Consider the following 22827-nt stretch of genomic DNA (forward strand, 5'->3'; position numbering starts at 1 on the left):
CCCAGAAACACACAAGTCTATAGCAGAGTTAAACTCAGACCCTCTGAGGAATGCTTGAATCTGAAGGATTGACACAGAACGAATCTGAGTTGAGGGAGACATGAGCATGTACCTGGGCCCCCAGCTACTGAGCTGCAGAACGAGAGACCAAGTAAAATTTAAGAAATAACTTCTCAGGAGGTGAGTGCTCTGGCTGTTCTGCCTAGAGCTGGGTGCCCAAGAGATGGTGGCTGGATATCTCCTGGGTACCTGGGTCCACCCAGGCTATCCAGAGCTCAGGATTTACCAAGATATTTGTGAACTGGACTCAGATTCAGTCCTTACAATAGCCCTTACATTGGTCACCCCCTTTACAGAGCAAGAAACTGAGGCCAAAAAAAAGGGAAGGGAGTCATTTTTCTGGGCCAGAACCTTTACATTTCTTAACCCACGTGATATTGTTGGCAGTGTTAATAAGTAAGACATACTGCCTCTAATTTGAAGATGCAATAAAATACATTGACTTGGCCTGGATCACTTAGTGACAGAGAAGCTTCCCACCCCTCCCCAAGCCCCTAGACATGACTTCCAGAAAAGATGCAAGAAAAAGCGGGGCCGAGAGGATTAAGGTAGCATCCAGGGAAGGCCTTCTAGAAGGAGTGGGCCTCCAACTGGCCCCTGAATAACAAGCAGGCTGACAGGATCTGGAGGGCACTGGGGGTGGGGAGGCATGGGGAAAGGCCTGGAGGTGAGAATGAGTCAGTTACCCGTCTTAGTAGAGCAGGAAGTATAAATTTAAGGAATGGTGGCAAGAAGGTCAAAGCTGGAAAAACAAGTCAGAGCTAAATTACAGAGGGTCTGCCATGTCAGGCTGAGAGTTTGGGCTTTATTGTGTTGGTGGTACGGAGTCATTGAAGGGGTCTGAGCAGGGGAAGCAGCATGTCCAGAGCTGGGCTTCAGAAAGAGCAGTGGGAGAAATCCTGGCGTCGAGGTCCTTCCCCTGAGCCAGTGGCACAGCCAGGGCTCTGCCTAGCCTGGGTGCCAGGTGCCTGGACCGTGTCCAGTGACTCAACATTGAGGAAATCACTCCCCAGGGAGAAAGGGTCCAGATGAATCAGCCCAATCCTTGTGGGGAGGTGGGGAGGCTGGGGGCTCACTGAGTCACCCTCCAGGAGGTGTGTGTGTGTGTGTGTGTGTGCAGGGTGGGGGGAGTTGCAGAGAGAGGAGCCTGCAGTGCAGTGGGAAGGATTCAGGTCATGCCACAGCAAGGGCTGTCAGGGGACTCTGGCTGCCTTCCCTTCATTATCGGGGTTGATTATCCTGGCAGCCTTGTGAAAGAGATGGGGAAACTGAGGCCCTTAAGCTGGGGAGGGGATCTGATCAAGGTCATGCAGCAAGTCGCTGGCAAAGGCCAGGCAAGACCCAAGCGCACCCTCCAGTCCAGACACATCCCACAGCCTTAGCTGATCTAATCCCAAGCGGAGGAGGAACCGGGTGGGTCCAGGCAGGGAACTGGCCCAGGTGACGCTCCCTTCTCCGCTCTCCCCCGACCCTCCCCAGGCCGATGGCAAACAGGGCCGGGCTGCGCCGCCGCGATGGGACAGCAGGGGGCGCAGGAGCGTCACGGTTGCCGCAGGCGCCTGAGCGCAGAGGCTGCTCTGCGGAGAACTGCGCTCCGGACGCGCGGGTCCCACCGCAGAACTGTGGACTATGTGACCCTGGGACCTGCACCCTCTCCGGCTCCTAGGGACACCAGCGCAGACCTGCGTGCCCGGGGCTGGGGGCGCGGTGCCCATACCCCCGACTCAGGAGTGGTGCGCCCGTGTGCGCTCTTGTGCCTGTGCGCACGTGCCTCCCTCAGATTTGCTGCTGCTCCCAGGGCCTGTCCGTCTCGGAGCGGCCTCTCAAATTCTCCCCGACTTCCTCCTCCTCCCTGGAAGAGGAGCAAGCCCAGGGCTTCTTGTATCTGCCGGCGGCCCCTTTCCCCTACGTCCCTCCCCTCCAGCCCGCCTCACCCGACCAGCCTCCTCCACCGCTCTGGTCTCTGCCTTGGGTCTCTGGCCTGGCTTCAGGACTTTTTCAGTGCCGGGGGCAACAATGGGGATCCGCAGGTGATCGGTCGGGAGAGGGTCTCTGAGAAGGGACCCCCGAGAGGTAGTGACAGGAGTGGCGAAGGGGCAGGAGGAGGGGAGCGAAGGCTGAGAGCCGGCTGCCTGGCGGGGGATCCTAATAGCGGACCAGCTGCAAGAACCTTGAAAGCGGAGATATGAGGGAGGTGAGAGCTGGTGGGGACTCCGGTGGGGTCCGGAGATGCGAGGAGCCGAGGGGTGCCGTCAGCGGTTGCGGGAGGTAGGCGGGGCGGCGGGGGCGGGAGGTGGGCGGGCCGGGGCGGGGCCGGGGCGGACACTCGCGCGGACCCGGCGAAGCTGTCGCGGACGCGCTGACCGGGAGCGGCTGCCGGGCCGGCGGGCGGGCGGGCGGCTGCGAGCATGGTCCTGGTGCTGCACCACATCCTCATTGCTGTTGTCCAATTCCTCAGGCGGGGCCAGCAGGTCTTCCTGAAGCCGGACGAGCCGCCGCCGCAGCCATGCGCCGACAGCCTGCAGGTAGGGGGGCCCCTGAGCTGGGCACGAGGAGAGCCGGGTGTCGGGCGAGCGTCCGGCCGGCTCCATGGTCCACCTGCCCTTAGCCATCCTCGGGGTGGGGACCCCTTCTCTAGTTCTGAATCTAACTCCCTGAGTTGTGACTGCAGCCTATACCCAGATCCTTTGAATCTCCAGACCTCACCCCAGACTCTGAACCCCTTTTGGATACCAGGCTCCACCCCAAGCACTGAACTCCCAGTGGAAGGGACTAAACATGGAGAGAACAGTGGGACCCCAGTCCACGCTGAGAGCTCTGTCAAGCCTGGAACCCCTTGCCTCCCAGATTAGGGGAAAACCCCTGCCTAACCCCCTGAACCCCTGCTGCATATACATCAGACGCCAGGCATACCCAGCACATCTGAACCCCCATCTGTCCACCACAACCCACTCAGAGCTGGGGTCTCACCCAGGCCCTGAACTCTGTTCCACAGCCTCATCTGTGGCCCTGACAGATTCCCATGCAAACATCTGGACTTCAGTCCTCACCCAGGACCCTACCCCAGAGTCCAAAAGCCTCTTTCCACCATGGCTTCTCTCTCCTTCTCTGCAGACCCCCCACCCTGTTTCCCCTTGCCCTCCCTCCTGTATTGGAGGTCTTCTAGTCTTTGCGGGCTGGTTTCACCCTCTCCTCTTGTTTCTCTCCAGGTGTGGTGGTCCCGCTTTATTCTCTGGCTTCTCTGGGTCTTTCTGTGCATTTTCTCTCTCTGCCTGTTTCTCTCGTTTGTTCTCTTTTGCTTGCATGCCTACCTCTCTTGAATGTCCATCACTCCCCTCAATTTTTCCAGGTCTCTACCTTTGTCCTAGAGTGTCTTCCTATGGTCATCCCTTCCCCTTCTATCTGCCTCTGCTGCTGGGTGAGGAGGGAGCAGGCTCAGAGCACCAGGCTAGTGTCTGCAGGGCCTCCACCCTTCCCCATGTTGCTGGGCATGGCATGGTTTGGGCGCTGGTGGAAGGGACTAAACATGGAGAGCACATCTCTTGCGTGGTGCACAGGAACCTAAGGCGGGTAGGGATTGTGCAGCAGGGTACTGGGGTTTGTAACTTACACGCCCCTCATCCCTGCTGTCCTGGTCTGACCACATTGGGGAGGGGAGGAGTGACCTGCTATCTGGGGTCAGTCACCCATGGTGGGAGGTGTCCAGGGCTGCGTGAAGCTGGGTGCGTGTGTGTAGGATGGGCCGGACTGCATGTGCTGGGTATGCTTGTGTGTGATCATATGTGATGGGGTCATCGTGACTGGGGTTATTTGGGGGACATTTACAGGGGTTTATGGTGAGTGTGAGGATTATAAGTGTGTGGCGTTGCATGCCTTGTGTGGCTAGTGAGGCTGTGTTGTGGGTGTGGAGTGATAGGTAGCTCTATGTATGACTGTTTTTGCAGGGGGACTTGTATGTCTGTGGTGGTGTGTCTGGCATTGTGGGGCAGAGTTGTCATCGGGGCAGTTTGCATGGGGGATTGTGTGTATGGTTGTATATGTTATCAGCTGTGCGTGTAGCCAGAAAGACCCACTGTAGGGGCTGATGAAAGCTTTCATTGCATGTCTTGGCAGATGTGGGTGGGAGTGGGGCAGCTGTGTGTGCCCAGTGGGTTTGCAGCCTAGGTGACTGGCTTAGAGTCACTGTCGTACATCCTGGGTCAACAGCAAAGGAGTCCAAGGGAGGGAGCTGGGGAGCTGGTTGTGTGTGATTTTGTGTGTGTGTGTGTGTATGTGCCCCCTTGTGTCCATGCTGAGGGGCTGTGTGTGCCTACAGATGTGCGGCATTTTGGTGTGACACTAGGTGTGCATGTTCTCTATGCAGGATTTATCCCTATGTCTGGATAGCATGTGTGTTGAATTTAATTGGATGTGTGTGTCTGTGGATGTGGTTGGGGAGGGTGTGTGAGGTGCATAGGGGAGGTTGAGTATGAGTGTGGTGTGAAGTGTGGGTGTATGAGCTGTGTGACTTTTGGTGTGACATGTGGACTGTGTGATCTTTTCTCCATGTGAGTTGTTTATGTGTGTGATGGAGAGTGTGTTAGGGGTGCCCAGTGAGCTAAGGGTTGGGGGGTGGCAGTGCTGAGGGCTGTGGAAGGTGCTGCAGGGGGTAAGGGAGTGTGTGCATAAGGTGTGTGGGTGAGGAAGCAGTATGTGATGTTTGGGGTGTGTGGAGTACAGCAGGTGTCCCATAAATGTTTGTGGAGTGACGTGTGTGTGTGCAGGGTGGGCCTGGTTGCCATCCTGTCCTTGCTTCCCTCCCAGTTAGGTCCCCAGAGATGCCCAGTGACGTTCTTGTGTGGCCCCCCAAGCCAGGCTGCCTCTGCCCTTTGCCCTTTATCCCCCTCACTTTGACCAAGGCCTTTGTTTTGGGTTTCCGGCTAAGCAGGCACTGGACAGGCAGGCGGCAGTGATGTCGTGGTCTGGGAACCTTTGTTCTTTTCCTCTTAGCCTGTCTCATGTTTTGGGCCAGGATTTTGGAGGCGGGTGGGGAAAGGATGCACGTGTCACAGGGTCACTGTGTTTACTACCACCTCACAGTGCTCTGCAGAGGCAGAGGTCCAACTACTGTCAGTGAGGCCTGGAGGGTATCCCTGGAGGTGCCTCCTTGGCACAAGAGCAGTTTGGGCTGGGCTTGGAGTTGGGCGAGTTTGCCAATCATGAGGCCTCAGTCCTGTGGGTGGTCCAGTGCTCCTCCTGGCTCATGTCATCCCCAGGGTGCTGAACAGACAAGCACCCCCTTCTGCATGCTGTCCTGTCCTCTTCCCCTCTCTGTGACCTCCAGGAAGGGTCCCTGGACTGGAAACAGCCAAGGAGACCTCAGTCTATGTCCACTTTTATTGACCCCCATATCTGATGGGAGGAATAGTCCCGTCCTCACAGAGACCCTTATCTGAAAAAGAAGGCCTGGTCACAATTCTGGGGACCCTCTGGTCTGATGGGGGAGATCCCAGTCGATAGGACATTCCAGGTCATAACCTCCAGAGGAAGCTCTGGGGAAACTTTATTAGGCGGTCTGCCAACAGGTATTTGAAAGCAGGTAAGGTCAGCACTCCTTACAATTGGAAGGCACAGAAACTATCAGAGTCAGTCAGGGGAAGGGGCTGGGGGTCAGTGGCTCAGCATGACATTCCAGAAGGTTCTCTGAAGTGAGTGGGCTTGAGCTGGGCCTTAAAGGGGATATTGGATGTGCAGAGAAATATGGCCTGGGGCTGAGGAAGATTCTGGTCTAGTTGAAATAAAAAGATTTCTTGAAGGCATCTGATCATTTCCAAGTAGTCTGTCTGGCTTTGGATGGCCATCCATGGGCCTCCAGCCTTCTCAAGCTTTCATGTCACCTTTTCCCTCCCATCATCTTTGGCTGATATCACTGTATTGCCATCATCATCTTTTAGGCAGCTCTTTCCATATTCCAGCTCCTTTCACAAATGTCATGTCTAACAGATTAACTCATTTGGTTGTTGAAAAGCATATATTGAACACTGCTATGCACGAGGCAGGCACAGTTGAAGGGCTAGGGTCAGAGCAGTGATTGAACAGGCTTCATAGGCCTCCCACCTTCTGTGTCTGAGAGACCACCCTGTCTTCCTAGCCCAGCACACGGTCACATTGTTGGCCCCCTGGGCCTTGGGCGGGTGGTCCTCCTTTCCATTTCCTCAGCCTGATGTGTGCCTGGTGAGCCTCCAGGTGTGTATCCCATGGTGTGAGGGTCTGGCTCTAAAGAAATGCAAGCCCTTCGGAGGCTGGACTGGGTCTGTCCATTCCACAAGTCTTGAGCTGGGCTCAGCATGGTCCAGGTGTTGATATGGATCATCAGATGTCCATAACTCACTGTACAGCTGGCAGCCCAGCTTGGCAATCTACAGAAACTGAGGCCCAGAGCAGGAAGGAGACTTTAGACCCTCCTTTCACCAGAGTTGCCAGAGACCAGAGAGGTCAGGTGGTTTGTCTAGGTTTCACAGCATGATGGCAGGGTTGGTCCCAGAATACAGCTCTACTGGCCATCAGGCTGGACTCCAGCCCCAGTACCATGCTGCTCCCTGGCTGGCCTCCATGCTGCCTGTGGCAGGTAAATGATTATTAATGACCCCCCTGGCAAGGAGACAGGAAACATTTCCCAGCCACAGCTGGGGACCTGCTCCCTGCCAGCCTTAGCCGTCCATACCCGCCCTGATCATGGTGTTCAGCACTGATGTTATCTCCTTTCTGCTGGGCCTTTGGTGCTCCTCTTGCCCACCCACCTCCCACCTCCCTTTCCTCTCAGGGATAAAGGACAGGAGGGCACAGAACTTTCTGTCCCACATCTTTGTCTTCACCACTTTCTCCAGCCCGATTCATCTTCACCTTCTTCCTTGCCCCACACAAACCAGACTCCTCTAGGAAGCCTTCCCTGAATGCACTGCCAGCCCCTCCGGGGGCCCTGTCCTGGGCCCTGGCCACTGAATCTCCCTTATTACAGATTCTGGTCCCATTCAGACAGTTTGTTCTGATGGCACTAAGGCGGGACTGGGGACTTTTTGTGGCTTTTCCTCAATTGCTGTCTTAGGACTGACACATGTAGGATCCTCCCAGATGCCTCTTCCAGGAAGTCCCCAGCCCAACAGGGACTCTCACTTCCTCTGAGCACCCCAGCCGTGCCAGTCCATGCCACACACCATGTACTGCCAGGCCTTCATAGATGGACATTTAGTGAGTACCTACTAAGTGCCCACCAGAGAGGGTAGCTAGAGATGAGCACAGAGTGGGCCTTCAAGTTCTGCCACACATTATGCCAAGTCTGAGCAACAGGGCCTCTGCCCAGTGGCAGGTAGCTAGTGCTAAGTACCAGGGCCCATGGTGGGCAGGGGATGGGGGGGTGCACAGACAAAGGTTGGTACCGGTAGATTGTGTGGGGAGGGCAATGCTGGAGAGAAGTCTGGGGGCCATGGTGGGATAGAGCAGGGCCCCCTAATTCTGCCTTGAGTGGAAGGGAGGGGCAAGACGGGGAGCTTCCAAAAGGGAACACCTAAAATGAGACCTAAGGGATGGCCAGGAGAAATCTGTGGACAGAGAGGAGAGAATGGCGAATGTGAAGGCTTGCTAGTGACAAGCAGAGGGAGGAGAGCACCCTTCCGCTTCTGCCCTTGGAGGCCCTGGATCCCGAGCTGCCTTGGCAGCTGAGTCTGGGCGCCTTGGGGGAAGGGCGAGGCTGGCAGGGGCTAAATTATGCAGGACTTAAAAGCCATGTCAAGGAATTTGGGCTTTTTCTGGAGGGAATCCAGCACTAGGGGAAGAGTTGAAAGCTGGGCAGGGGCTGCTCAGACCTGCATATTTGGGGAGCCCCTGGGCTACGGGTGGAGAGTGCATAGCAGTGGGGAGGAGGCTAGGCAGTATGGTCCAGACAAGGAGTGGTGACACAGGACAAGGAAGTGTGAAGGACGGAGGGAAGGAGAAAGATTGGCCAGTGGTGGGAGAGGGAGGAGGGCAGCTACCGAGATAAAGGGAGATCAAATGCTGCCCCAGGAGTCTGGGTGGGCACATGAGGGAGGACAGGGTTTGAGGGCAAATGCCTAGGCCAAAGGTCTCAGGAAGGCCTCCCAGATCAGGAGCTTTGGGGCTGCATAGCCCTGGACTCCGCTCACCCGGGCTATGGCATCCTCTGTAGCGTGGGGATTTGGGATCTGCCTTGGGCTAAGAGAGTTCAGAATTCAAAAATTAAAACAATCTGTAAAATGTAATATTTAATAAAATTCAGATCCAAAAATGTATCAGTACACTCTAAAATGAGTTAAAATTTAAATTTATGAAAATGTTAAACATACATGATGATTCTAATATCAGTTGTAAGCCTAAGCTGCTCACCTCCACTGCAGATCCGGCTTCCTGGAAGCTGCTACCCCTGGTCTGGCCAGACCCCTGGGGGCTCCAGGACCTTCTGGGCTTGTGTTCAGGGCACCTTCTTTGGGGAGCCTGCCCCTGGCTGGTGGCTTCAGGTGGCAGGCATTTTGCTTTTCCTGTCCCCCACCCTGAGGGAGTTGTCCCCTGGAACTCCTCCGTCTATGGTTGCCTTTACTTGGGGGCCTAAGTACAGAACCAGGGGAGGGGGAAAGGAGAGGAATCACAGGAGCTGAGGGTAAGAAGGGCTGAGAGATGAGGTGCCCAGGAAGAGTGGGGAGGGCCAGGAGGCAGCGAGGGGACGTGAGCAAAGTGGATAGAATAGCAGCATCCTGCCAAAAATACCAGCGTTTCATAATGTAAGACTTGAGCCATTCCTCGAACACTGAAATGTTGAGGTTCCATCTTGCAATCTCAGGGGTGGGCATTGCCTGGCTTCTGCTCTCTTGATCTTGCACAAGGCAATTTTCTGGGCTTTATTTTCTCACCTATAAAAGGAGGAAGTTGGGGTCAATATCTACAAGGAGTGCACAAGCACTAGCTCTGGAGACATATGCCTCTGAGAATCCCGCTTTGTGGGTTTGTGGGGTTCTAGCCTTGCCAGGCTCTGAGCTCCCAGCCAGGGCTGTATGGATGCATGGTTGTGTGATTCTGACATTCTGTGGTTTTAAGTTGCTGAGACTTCAGGAGCGCAAGATGCGGACGTTCTGTGAATCCAGGATTCTAGGATATGATGATTTGATGATTCAGTGATTCTAAATGGGGCTGCTGGGAAGAGCTGTAACCACCTGCCTTGTTAATGTCGATGTTCAGTTATTAAAAACATAACAAGAAGCAATGAAGACAGCTCAGGATGGCAGGTGGCCCCCACCCCAGTGAAGGAGGGGAGGAGGGGCTGGGCTGGCATTAGGGGAACAAGACCCTCTCAACCTCGGTCACGTGGGCTGTTTCTCCTGCCACAACAGAATGTGTATGTGTGTGAGATCTGTGACTCCCTCAGCTTGCAGGGTAAAGAGTCATTTCCTTCATCCCCCTGCCTCTCAACCATTTCAGACTATGGCAAAGAAAGGAGTGCCCTTTCCTCCCAGCCCCTAAAGTCTCTGGGCAGAAAACTCAGCAGTGGAGGAAGGAGAGGGCTTCTCACCGCCCTCTCTCCTGGCAGCCCCGGCCTGAGGGGAAAACAGGACATGAACACTTCCTGGACACAGACACGGAAACACACCAGCTCCTGCCTGTGGAGGGCCCCAAGTATGAAGTGCCTCCGACTAGGGCAGAAGCCAGGGCAGCCAGAGGGAAGTGTAGGCATCGGCTGGTGACCTGTCAGCACCCGTTGAGTACAGGCCAAGGAGGGAGGGCCCTGCTTGGGCCTGAGGGTGGTTGGGAGAAGGGCCTATGGAAGGGGGAAATCCCAGGCCAGGGGGCCTCGAGAGCTGACGACCAGTGGGTGCTCCCCTGTGACAGAGGCCCGTGGCCTAGCCTGGCACACGGTCAGCCCATTTGTCCAGATGCTTGCTGCCTCCTGGGTTATGCACATGCCTCAGCACTACACCAGGGTTGAGGAGGGAACATTCAGGCAGGAGAGAAGGACCTCAGCCCTCTGGAGAGCCTGCTAGGGCGGGTCGCTCAGCAGACCGGTACTGCTGCCAGTCTAGTGGGTTCACAGAGCTGGTGACTGAGCCAGGGAGCTGGCCCAGGTCGCACAGCATGAAACCCTGCTTCCTGATTGCCCCAGTCCTGGGGGCTCCTCATTGCCTGCAGCTCTCCCCCTTCCCTTGGAACACCTGGGGAGCAAGAATGGGCACAGGACTCAGGTCAGGGGGGCACCCATCTTTCTCCTCTCGCCAGCCAGAAGGCGGATGGGGTGCTGCCGGCATCCCCAAGGCTCCATCATCTGCCACATCCTGCCTTGGCCCTGAGAGCAGGGTCTCGGGCACCTGCCCCTCCCACAGTGGCCTCCCTGGGGTTCTCCTCTCTCTTCATACAGCCATTCCTTTCTTCTTACTGACCCATCCCTCACTCTCCTCTCCTCTTCCCCTCACCCCTGCCCCCTGAATTCCAGCAAGTCTCCATCTCTGGTTGGCTGTGTGAGTCTCTCGCAAAAGATTGTTAGACTTGGAAGGACTTTTAGCAGATCATCCAATCCAACCCTTTTATTCTTCAGATAAGGAGAGTAGCTCAGAGAGGGGACAGGCCTGTCCAGAGTGGCCCAGAAGGTTGTGGCAGAGCCTGAGTCACAGAAGTGCTCTGTTCTGGCATCAGACAGCCAGTGTTTGAGGACTGACTGTGTTAGGACCAACCCAACAGGCTTCTCTCCTCAGCCCTGAGCTGTGCTCCTTTCCCCTCCTTTGCCCAGACCATTCTCTTCTCCATCACCATGCTTGCTGCCTGGCTGGCGCTGATCTTGGGGAGACCCTGCCCCGGGACATAGGCCAGAGCTCAGGACTCCGTGATTAGGATGTGCACCCATGCACGCACACACACACAGGCCTATGCAGGTACATGCGTGAGTACATGCAGCTCCCAGGTCAAAACCTGTATTGCATACTTGGAGGCTGTCCTAGAACCTAGTGTCCTCTTCCTGTGAGGCCCCATACCCCTCCCCCAGGAAATCCCCCCAGGACCTCTATGGAGACTGCCTCAATCCCACTAGTGCCTTTGTGATAACTGAGTTCCCTGAGCCTAGGTTTGTCCTGTGTGACCCCAAGGGCAGGGCTGTCTCCCTCTAGCTCTGGGGCCCCTCCTTTAGTGTTCCCTCCTTCTGTCTCCAGGAGGGGCTCAGCTTCCTGTCTCTGGGTAGGGAGAACCATGTCCCCAGAAGACAGTGGGACAATGGGCAGGCAGTGACAGATGAGACGCTGTGTCTTCCTCAATGAAGGCTCCAACCCCCCACCCCCACCCCCCTGACCTCCCTGACCTCCTGGCTGGTGTCTGGGGCATAGCTCTGGCTTGTGGGTCCCTTAGGACTAGGGTCCTGGTCTGACCCCACACCTTGACCTCTCAGTGTAGAGGTCAGAGAATCAGAACCCCTGACCCCCAGCAACAGTTCTCTCCCTGAGCTGTGGAGGCCGGGTCCCCAGGGTACCAGAAGCACCCTAAGGGGTGGTGCGGATTCCTGGGGCCTGTGGCAGGGTGAGCGGGACTGTCTGGCTGAAGGGGAGGCACGAGGCTGCGGTGGGATTCTGGAGGAGCTGCGAATGCCGAACTGAGGCTCCCCTCACCCCGTTCACCTTCCTGTGCTTGAAGCTGGTGACGGGGAAGCAGAGGGCACAGCGCAGGAGCCTCTCCAGGGAGTGGTAGAGAGGCCTGAGGGCAGCTGGAGGCCAAGTGAAACTAGCACTGCCTCCCCTCAGGGAGGAGAGGACACCTCTCAGGCAGCACAGTGGGTGGACCAGCAGAGGCCGGCTGGGAAAGAAGGCTCAGGCTGTGGACAAAAGGGATGGGCCCTGGGGTCAGGTACTTATCTCGGCCCTTGTCATTTCCTCCGCCGGACATGGCTAGGTTAGCAGGGTCATCAAACAGGCCGGAACCAATGCATACCAGGCCCGACAGTAGGGTCAGGCACACGGCCAACTTGTCACACCCTGGGCTGCAGTCAGTCCCTCCTAGAGGCCCAGCCATGTGGCCACAGTCACCCTGGGAGAATGGCCACATCTACACCCTTGCCCGGCACACAAACCCAGTCATCCGGGACAGCACTCAGGCCCAGCTGTGGGCATGGCTGAGCAGGAAGACCCCATAGGACACACGGACATGTCCCACATAGGACATATGGGACAACTAGACACCCTGCCACAGCCATGCCACAAGCAAGCACATAGCAGGTGCAGCTACTGTCATGGGCAGGCATCCAGGTCCTGGGTGAGAAAAAGGGGCACCAGGCAGGGCACCCAGATCCTCCGTGCCAGACTGTGCCCTTCCCACAGCTCGCTGGGCACCCAAGGCTGTTTATTTCCTAGCAGGAATGGGTATCTCATCCCCTTCCCCTTCCCTCTCCCCGTCCCCACCACTTGCTTCCGAAGCTGCCAAATCAAATCAGCCCCTGCACCCGCGCCAGGCTGGCATGGCGGCCAGCAGCTGACTGGAACTGAGCCAGGCTCAGAATATCCCGCCGCCTGCGTCTGTCCAATGCCTGGGTGCGCTTGTTGGGTGGGGGTGGGGAGGGGCAGCTGGCCCCTGGGTAGTGCCTCCCAGAGGGGCTGGGGTTTCTGGACACCACCTGGGTGGTGCACTTCTGGAGGAGTGAGCAGAGAAAGAAGTGTGTCTGCCAGAGCTCAAGGAGCTATGGAAGTGGTGCTGGTGGGATGTGGGGCAGGGGGGTCTTCCTGGAGCCGAGGTGACTGGGCACCAGGCTGGGGTTGGGGGTTCACACACATTCACTCCGGATTCACAGCAACCCTAGCTGGGAGCCTAGCCCAATGACGTGTGAGCCAGACATTACAAATCCCGTTTTATAGAAGGGGAAACTGAGGCTTAGAGAGAGGTAGTGAAGTTCCCTGGAGAGAAGCAGAAGAGGAGGGGACCTCAGAAGGGATAAAAATGTAGCCGTTTCCACCCCTGAGGGTTCCTAGGCTGAAAGAAAGCTCTGCTGAGGGGCAGAGAATAAGCCAGGGGCAGAGGTGCCCATGGGAAACAGGGAGCAAGAAGGGAGAGTAGGGAAAGAGCAGGGTGCAATCTGGAAAGACTTCCTGGAGGAGGCCATCTGTGGGGGACAGGGGGCCCCTGGGTTGCTGGAGGCTGGGTGGAGGGGCAGGCTGGGGAGAAGGGAAAAGGCCTGGCTGGCCTCTCACCCCCTGGCCTTCTTGTCTCTGCAGCCAGCTGGGACCTCCTTGCACAGAAGCCAGTGCCCGCAGGGAGTAAAGATGCCAGACTGGAGGTGAGAGCTCAGCAGAGGGAGGCGTGGGTGGGCTTGGGGGATGGGGGCACAGGCTGGGGGTCAGTCTGAGCATTGCCCCCACCCCTGGGAGGACTGGGAGGCTGGAGCCGAATCTCAGCCCCACCCCCTCCAGCCTAGGGTCACCCCACACCAAGACCACTTCCCCCACCCTATTCTGGCCCCGGGTTCCCTCCAACTGAGGACTCTCCCATGCTCTCCCAAGTCACCCAAGGAACATTTGAAGCTCCTCTGTCATCCTCCCCACCCTCATCCAACAAGTCCCTGATAATTCTCTGACCTGAGTAGTCCACGAACTCCTCTGCTCTCCGTTCCTGCTCCCTGTCCCAGCCCGAGACTACTCGTCTTTCCCCTGGACAGCTTACTGGCTGTCTGCTTTCAGTTGCCCCCTCCTCCATGTGGCTGCCAGATGTATCTTTCTAACACGCAAACCTGAACTTGTCACTTTTCTGATCAAAGATTCTTTGTTCTACCCAGCCCCCTGCTCCCTCTGCAGCCCCTGCCAGGCTACACCCCTTCTTCCATTCCTGCCTCCCCAGAAGTGCTTCTCCTGGCCTCTTCCCCCTTCAGCTCCCCAAATCCTTCTGGGCTCAGCTCTAGCCTCCTCTCCTCTGGGAAGCCCTCCCTGGCCCTCACGCCCCTTCCTCTGAGCTCTCCTGCCCTGGCAGTCAGACTCTGGGGCATTCTGCTGTCTGTACCATTAGCTCCCTGTTTAGTCCATTATGTGACTCTGTGTGTCTTCCCCTCTGAACCTTGAGCTCCTGAGCCTGAGGACATGCCTTTTTCATTCCAAGTCTTCCACCAGCCTCCTTCGAAGGGGTGCCTGGTGAGGACTCAGTGAGTGCACTTCCTCTGAGATGAGGGGCGGCATCTCCAGCCCCTGACCAGGCCTTTGGGGTGCCTCATAGGAATCTTCAATGCTCAGGGGGGCCTTGAGCAATGGAAATGGGGTGGACTGTGGACTTGAAGATTGGGTGAAATCGGACCGAACAGCAAGACCAGCGTGAGCCTTCCCTCCTGCCCAGGCCTAGCTGAGAGGAAGGGAGGCTGCCGCTGTGTCGGCCTCTCCTCTGTACCAGAGCTTTAGATTCACTTTCCTTTAATCCTCACAACCTGCCTTCGAAGCAGGGGCTGTGACTATCCTCCTTTTCATTCAAGGAAGCTGAGGTCCAGGGGAGTCACATAATGAGTCAAACAGGGACAGAGCTGAGAGTGAAACCCAGATGCATCTCGGGCTCAATCCTCATTACGTCCCCGACCCCATCTTGGGTAAGGCAGGAAAGAAGATGCCCCTACAAGGCCTGGTACACAGGGGGCTCAGCATGGGCTCCCTGCTGAGATGTGGGGCTGAGCCCTGAGAATGTCCCTGTAGTGGGGAGCTGGGGAAGGAGGTGGCTGGGAAGTCATTATTAATTTATTTATGGCCATGGCATTCCCCACAGGGTGGGGGCTTCCCGCAGAGCTGGGACAGATGGTGTTCCTGGGAGCCAGCAGTGTCTCAGCAGTCGCTGCCACCTGCCAGGAGAGAGGGATTTGTCATCCTCCCAGGAAGCTGCTCAGGAAGAGGGCTCTGGGGAAGCTGAGACCCTCCTGGGCGATGGGAGCTGGGCCCTGAAGGAAGCAGCCAGATCCAGGCTGCCTGTGTGTGCCTCTGCGCACAGCCCTTGCCCAGGCCCTTAACCCTGCTCCCTGCTGTGTCCAGGCTCCGCCCCTCCTGCCCCTGTAGCCTCCCTGGACCACCCCTGTTGCTCCCTTCACTTGGTCCTCTCTCTGCCTTTCCTGGGTCTCAGTGCTGCTGCCCCCTCCCTCCTCTGGAGGATCTTAGGTTATGAGCCCCTCAGCTCTTAGCTCTGTTCTGTCCCCCAACCCCACACCCACCCTGAAGATGGCAGGGGTCTGCCTGGCCTCTTAGTAGAGCCTGCTCTATGTTTTAGGTTCAGTTAGCTCCCCATCCTGAATGCCCAGGCCCATACTCAGCCCTGCCAGGGAGAGAGGGGTTGCCTCCCTTGGGGACTCTCCAATATAGAAAGGGCAGGACTGAGAGAGTAGGACCCTAAGGTGTTTCTCAGACTGTGGGGACAGCTAGAGGGAAAGAGAGAAGAGGGGTAAGGGAACTGATGACGATTCCCCTGTCAGGGTGGAGGCTGGGGAGACAAGATGGCCTCACCTAGTAGACAGACCATGGAGGGGAAGGACATGAGTTCAAGTCCCTGCTTCACCACATCCTAGCTGTGTGACCTTGAACCAGTCACTTACAGCCTGAGCATCAGTTTCCTTGCCTGCCACAGGGGGATAAGAAGCTCCATCACATTGGACTTAATGGCAGTAGAGCCGCTAGGAGAAATATGGATACAATGTGTATGAGGTGTCTGGACCAGGCCTGCCCTCAGCAGGTCCTTGGAGGGAGTCGGCCCCCTCCCTGCTTCCCTCAAGGCTGAGATCCTGGGAGCAGGACTGGGCTGTGGCCGTGTGAGGCAGGGTGAGCCGCAGGGCTGGGCTGGCATTCGCACGGGTTGTGTGGGCACAGAGTGTCCTCCTGGCACTGGAAGCATGACAGCCAGCACCCATCCTCACCGAGCAGGCACCTGGGATGGCTCCCTGGACTCTATGCCAGCGTCAGCATGGGTGGCTCTCAGAAGCTGACCACATGGACCTCTCTGACTCTCCAGCTGATCTCTGGCCTCATCAGTCAGTGGCCTTGACCCTTCCCATCCTTCAAAGTTCCTAGGCTGCCTCCTCCAGGAAGTGCCCAAGACTTCCCCCAATCCAGCTGGCTCTCAGGGCCCAGGCCAAGGCTGGTGGGCAAGGGCACGGACATCCACACTAGGCACCCAGTGTGCTGTCCAGCACTGGCTCCTCTATTGCTGCCTATAGGATAAGTAACGGCCACACTCTTGGCATGTCATTACCAGCCCCTCATGTCTACTCCTTGTCCCCAGGCATAGCAGTCCTCACTGCCCAGGATACTGGCCCTCCCCGGACTCCCTGCCCTTGCTTGCACTGACCTGTCTCTCTGGAGTGCCTTTCCCTTTTTCTCCACCTACCCACTTTCCAAGCCCTAGATTAGATGTCACCTCCTCTGTGAAGTCCTCTCAGACTGTTCCCTCTACAGTGGGTCAAGTTAGTCTCCCTTATTTCCTGGGCCCTCATAGCCTCTAAGCTTCCCCCGAGCTCTCAGTGGGTAACTTGTTACCCCATGTGGTTATATATCCTTTCCTTGTAATTGTAAACACTTGAGGGTGGGAACCAAGGCTGAATCTCGTGTTTCTCATGGGCTCATGTGAGTCCTGCTTAGGCCTGGTATATAGTAGGTGCTCAATAAATGCTTCTTGATTGAATGAGAATGGCTGTTAAAGGGCTGGAGTAGTTCTAAGAAGGGAATAGTTGCTGGATTGGGGGAAGTCTTGGGAACTTCCTGGAGGAGGCAGCCTTGGAACTTTGAAGGATGGGAAGGGTCAAGGCCACTGATTGATGAGGCCAGAGATCAGCTGGAGAGTCAGAGAGGTCCATGTGGTTGGCTTCTGAGAGAACCACCTGAGGGCCCCAAAGCCCAGTACAGGACGGGGCAAGAGCAGGTGGAGGGCCTGAACAGAGCTCAGAGGCCGCTGTAGGAGGCAGGCTCAGTGCTGAGAGCCTGCAAAACATCTGCCCCCAGATCCTGGGCTGAGGAACACTTGGTCTCAGAGTCTGGGGTGAGGCTGAGGCTGTCAGTGGTGAATACGTGGGCCCAGCATGGTGGGACAGCGACAGTCGGGGGCAGGAGCTAGGGTGGTCCTGTGAGGTAGGATTGCCGTGGGGTTGAGAAAGGTTTGCGTGCAGAAGGAGCAGCTTGTGCACGGGATGTAAGCAGGACGTCCCCAGTCCTGACACTTCAGTGGAACCCAGATTACTGGTCAGGGAGCATCAGGGTGAGTCTAGAAGGGCGGCTGCAGGAAGCACTTTCCAGTTCTGCATTTAAAATTCTTGAGTGAGTGCTCCTAACTGGCAGGTGTGTCAGCCTCCTCCTGGGTTCTGCACATCAGGAGCACGGCCCTGATGATGCCCCGCGGCCCTGAGGGAGCTGCTGCCAACAAGATGGCCACAGCATCTGGCATCCATGGGGCCCTGAGGCCCTGCCATCTGTCTGGCCACCTGTCGGGCTGCACAGGCCCAGGGCATGTAGAGACTTGAGGCCAGGGACGCAGTCTCAGCTGCCACTCTAGCTTGTCTCTCTGTCTGTCTGTTCATCCATCTGTCCACACCCCTGACTGACCAAGGACAACGTGGAGACGGGCACATACAGGTCATGCCTTCAGAGAAGCCTAGTCGGAAGTGGGAGGCATCAAACACCCAGAGAAGACACAAGCTGAGAGGGGGTAGGCCCAGGGAGGTCCTGCCCCTTGAGGGCTTGGACTGAGGCTCAGAAAGAGGCAGAGACTGGCTCAGAGGCGCAAGGCAGGTCTGAGGCAGGGCTAGGCTAGATGCTGTGGGCCCCCGGACAAAGTTCCTCAGGCTGGCCCCTCCCCCACCACCTTGTCTGGTCTTTGGCTGTAAACACAGGGAGAACAAGTTCCGTTTCCCGGGAAATATTTATCTCAGACCGTGTGGGGATAGCGCGCTGGCCTCCGCATGTCCTTCCTGCAGGCTGGTCTGGGGCAGGAGGTGAGCGCTCAGCAGCTGTGAGGGGCAATCTGTGGGGCCCCGAAGGCAGGGTCAGGAAGGGTGTGCCCCGAGGCTGCTGCTTGGTGCTCAGTGTGAACGCTGGCTGGTGTGGGTGACAGGAGGAAGCTGATAGGAGCAGACCTGTTTTTCTCCAAATCCCACAACATAGCCTGCCTGCCTCCTGTTCCTGTCATCAGCCTGTCAGCCCTGTCTGCTCTAGGTTCCTGCCTCCAGGCCTTTGCTCCTGTCTGGTGTTCCCACTGGGCTGCCTTTTCTTCCTCTTCCATGGATTTTCCAACCCTCAGCTGCTTTCCTCTGCAAAACTTTCCCTAACTCCCTAACTCCCTAACCCTTTGTCCTCCCCTTCCACCATCTGCCCCTCCTCTCTGGCTCTGGGAAGCTTCAGGCTGAGCCCCAGAGACCAGCTAAGGTCTTGTCTCAAGCTGTTCAGACAGAGTAGACAGTTTTGTCCAAGCTGCCCAAGAGTGGTCCCCCACTCCAAAAAGCACAGGCCTGGGCACCACGGGAATGGGATAGGGCCCAGAGGTCACCACATTCAGGGGAGCTGGCATAAGGCCAGGCACACGGGGGATCCAGGCTGACTGAATAGGGGAAAATCCCAGAGGCCCATCCAGAATGAGGCGGAGGAGAGAGGCCCAGCACTCCTGCTGGCCACCTCTTGGGCTTTGGGCTGTGTATCCCAGGCTAGGCCAGGCCTGACTAGGGCCCTGACAACAGGAAATCCTTGAAGGAACAAGCAGCGGCTGAGGACTGTGAGCACAACAACAGGAAACAGCCTTGACATGGGGCAGCAGCTCTGGCGACTGTGCCCAGCAGGGTGAGGGTGGAGTGAGGAGCTTGTGGGACCCGGGTGATGATGGGGTGACACTGAGATACTGACTGTGGGCCAGTGTTGTTCTACTGAGTGTGTGACCTCAATCATCGCATACTGTCAGGAGAATGGGGGAGCCACTGAGTGTGACACTGAATGTCTGACATTATAATGCTGAGTAATACCAAGTGTGTGGCTGTGAGGATCAAAACACGGACGAATGACACTGGGTGATAACAGCTGTGGTCCTGAGTTTGTGGCTCAAGCGTCTGACACTGAATTGTGAAACCGTGTGTGTAGCCCAAGCATACCATATGAGGCTGAGTGTGCCGCCAAGTGTGTGACGTGGAGTGATGTCAGGTGCGTGAAAACCAGTGTGTGATGCTGTGGGACTCTGAGCCTGAGGTTGAATGTGTGATGCTGTATGTAACGGTTATGACAGTGTGAAATGTGGGCACACAATACTGCGTGTGGCACTGTCATGGGAAGACCCCATGGGTTCAGGCAGGGAAGTGACATGGGTCCAATTTATGATTTTGAAAGATTGCTGTGGATGGGGGTGTATGTGGGGTCTATGTATGTATGTGCATATTGGAGAGGCTGAGAGGAGGTGGGCAGACAAGCGGGAGGCTACTGAGCCACCCAGGCAGGATACGGAGGTATTGGGTTAAGGGGGTGGCAGAAGAGTTGGAAACAAATGTGTGAACTTGGGATATTTGGGAAGTTGAGATGACAGACTTGCTGAAGGATGAGGGGTTGAGCCAAGAGGAAAGATGAAGGATGGCTCCCAGGCTTCTGTCTCGAAGAACCAAATGATAGACTGTGGAGACATTACTGAGACGGGCGAAGACTGGGGGAGGTCAGGGTTAGTAGGATGAAAGAGGACAAGGAGTGGAAATGAAGAGACCTGCTTTGGATGTAAGTCAAACATCCAGTTGAAGATGCTTGGCAGGCAGTGGAGGCTAGGATGGGGATATGTCTGGGAGTCGGCAGGCATGGGAGGCGTATTAACCTGCGGACTGAGGACTGAGCCCCGAGCCCTGCACACACCATCATTTAGAGGCCAGAGGGGTGAAAAGGAACAGCAAAGAGACAGCAGGAGTGGCCAGGGAGGTGGAGGCACAGGAGTGGGGGTACTCAAAGGGGAGGGCGGCTGCGCCCCCAGGTGAGGTGGGAACAGGGAGATGGTGCAGGACCAGGCCAGCACGTCAGCCTGAGGAGAGCCAGTCAGTGACAGGGTGGGGCCAGAGCCAGCTGGCCTGGGGGCGCGGGTGGGAGGTGAAGACAGGATAGTCAGCCCCTGGGAGGCGTTTGGCTGTGAGGGAGGCAGAGAAGGGCCATGGTTGCTGGAAAGAGGTGTGAGGTCAAGGAAGTGTACGATCTTTCTATTACAGAATATTTCAAACACACAGAATAATAGAATAATACAATAAACTTGCCATGTACCCATCTCCCAAATCTAACAGTTACCAAGATTTGGGTGTATTCAGTTCATCTATCCCTCCTCCCTCACTTTTTTTTCTTTTTTTTTCTCCTAAAGTATTTTGTTTTAGAATTTTTATTTGTGGTAAGACATACATAACCTGAAGTTCACCATCTTCACCATTTTTAAGTGCCTAGTTCAGTAGTGTTAAGTCCATTCACACTGAAGTGCAGCCAGCCTCCATAGCTTTTTCATTTTACAAAGCTGAAACTTAAACCCATTAAACAACTCTCCATCCCCCCCAGCCCCTGGCAGTCACCTTTCTTCTTTCAGTCTCTATGAATTTGACTACTCCAGGTACCTCATGTAAGTGGACTCACACAGTATTTGTCTTTTTGTGACTGGCTTATTTCACTTGACATAATGTCCTCAGGTTTATCCAGGTCGTAGCATGTTTCAGAATTTCCTTCCTTTTTGAAGCTGAATAATATTCTGCTATAGGCATCTACCACATTTTGTTTATCCATTCATCCACCCTTGGACATGGAGATTGCTTCTACCTCTTGGCTATTGTGAATAATGCTGCAGTGAACACGGTGCACAAATCTCTCTTGAAGATCCTGCGTTCAATTCTTTTAGGTACTTATGCAGAAGCAGAAGAGCTGGATCATATGGTGATTTTAAGTGTTTGAGGACCCTCCATACTGTTTTCCACAGCACCCCCACTCAGTTCCCTGCACTCGGGCACCTAGTGTGTGGGGCACACTGGTGGGTGTGCAGGGAGGCTTACGGATGTAATGTGTTCTCCTGTGTCCACAGCCCTCCTCTCCCTCTCTCACCCCTTCTGTCCCCTGCTCAGCATTGTTAGACACCCCCCACCCCGCCCCCCAGCTTGCTGCCACACCCTCCTCCCCTGACTCCTGCCATCCACACCCACTGTCAGCCTCCAGCCCAGGCTCCTGCGGCTTCATTCAATTAGGCCGAAGCAATTTGCTCAAGGAAAAACCCATAATTTGGTTAATCACACCAGCAGGGGATCTGGCCCCTGTTGGGTGGGTGGGGATGGGTAGGAGGTCCACACCAATCAGCAGCTGAGGGCACAGGTCTGTGAGTGCCTGTCTCTTGGGACTCCCACCAGGCCCTGGGCTCCATTCAGGAGCCAACAGAGTCCAGAGCTTGGGTCTCCCCACTTTCAGCCCCAGAGGTTTTGAGACAGGAGCTTGGACTGCCTGGGCGTCTCTGGGGAGGAGAGCGGGTGGTCCCTGGCTCTCTCCATGTCTCAGTCTCCCTGTCTGACAATGGGAGTTGGGCCGGGAGGGCGGTTCTGAGAATCTGGCCCGCTAAGCTTGCCCCGCATCCCAGGTCTGGTCAGTCCCCCTCATGGCTTCTGTAGGGCCTTCTCTCAGCCTTTGGGGAGGGACAGCTGGAGGGCGGGTCAGGGGGGTGGAGCCCCAGGGGAAGTTAGGAGGGGGTGGATGTTCTCAGAGTCTCATCTGAACATGTCCACCCCAGTTCTGAGTCAGAGACCCTCTAGTCGCAAGCTGCACACCTGGAGTGGGACTGGGAAGCAAGGGAGTAACTATCTCTTAGTCACCTGCAGGGCCACTGCCTCCAACCTCACAGTGGCTCCAACAGTGGTGGGGAGGTGCTGAAACCTAGCCCCCCTGAATCCTTGCCCCTGGCTGCATCTGCCCGGAAAGTTGGGGTCGCCTCTCTAACTTTCACAGAGGTGACCTAGCCCCAGCTTAGGCAGGACTCATATGGCACTGGTTTAGACTTCTCAGTACCTCTGGGAGAAGGCACCATTTTACACATGAGGAAACTGATCCCAAAAATGTTCAGAGACTTGTGCAATGCCACACAAGTAACATGTAGCAGGTTAGGGGTGTGAGCCCAGGTCTGGCAGACGCGATGGAGGGATCCATGGGCAAAGGAGAATCAGACCCCCCTGCACAGATGCCGCCACTCTCAGCCACATGCTCATTCACTCATTTGGACACCAAACCAGCCCCCGGGACACTCACAGTCCCTCAGACAGCCGCACGCTCACTGCAGACACTCGTACAGACAAAAGCACACAGGCTGTGATGGTCACCTGCACATGCAGGTGGCTCATGCACAAATGTGGACACGGGTGCTCAGGCATTTTCTCCCACACTTTCTCCCACACAGTCACAGACCCATGTACTTTCACACAGACATTCTCCTTGTGACCCAATGGGCCCATATCTTGCTGTGGCTCCGTGATGGCCTGTGGGGACACGCATTACGGATGACTGTGGGCAGGCACATACGTGCTTAGATTGCCAGCAAAGAAGGAGCCCCCACAGGGTGAGCAAAACAGTCAGTTTCATTAAGTGTATCCGGAATGTTGCGATAAGAAAAGTCACACAAAAGCAATTTTGATTTTCATTACCAAGACAAAATTATATAGGGTCTAATGGGGGATCATTGTCAACTTTTGGGGGGTTTGGGCCTCTAAAGCACCTACACAGATTCACCAGAGCAACAATCCCAAGAGATCTCCCATGTTCACGTGTTTACCCAGCCCTGGACTGTGTGTGTGTG

General features: G+C 56.1%; 1 protein-coding gene and 1 long non-coding RNA gene across 6 annotated transcripts in view; one reads left to right on the plus strand and one right to left on the minus strand.

Moving 5' to 3' along the window:
- Nucleotides 1-22827, plus strand: part of PDE2A (phosphodiesterase 2A) — an 87475-nt gene that overhangs the window by 24218 nt on the left and 40430 nt on the right. Inside the window, exons 1-3 of one of the 4 annotated variants that reach the window (XM_036888610.2) lie at nt 2213-2254; nt 2519-2585; nt 13284-13345. In XM_036888610.2, coding sequence (XP_036744505.2) covers nt 2246-2254; nt 2519-2585; nt 13284-13345 — 138 coding nt within the window. In that variant the 5' untranslated portion in view covers nt 2213-2245. Of the gene's footprint in view, nt 1-2212; nt 2255-2403; nt 2586-13283; nt 13346-22827 lie in introns of those variants that run through there. The other 3 variants (XM_036888614.2, XM_036888611.2, XM_057507233.1) reach the window with 3 other exon arrangements.
- LOC130684872 (uncharacterized) lies at nt 1709-2546 on the minus strand. Of its 2 annotated transcripts, none has more exons than XR_008999220.1 (3): nt 2425-2546; nt 2000-2230; nt 1709-1908 (listed from the first exon to the last, which is right to left on the minus strand). It is a non-coding gene; the product is annotated as an uncharacterized LOC130684872 (long non-coding RNA). The 2 variants fall into 2 exon arrangements; XR_008999221.1 differs by having other exon boundaries at nt 2397-2513.

Source organism: Manis pentadactyla, chromosome 9, assembly GCF_030020395.1.
Source record: "Manis pentadactyla isolate mManPen7 chromosome 9, mManPen7.hap1, whole genome shotgun sequence".
Lineage (NCBI taxonomy): Eukaryota > Metazoa > Chordata > Mammalia > Pholidota > Manidae > Manis > Manis pentadactyla.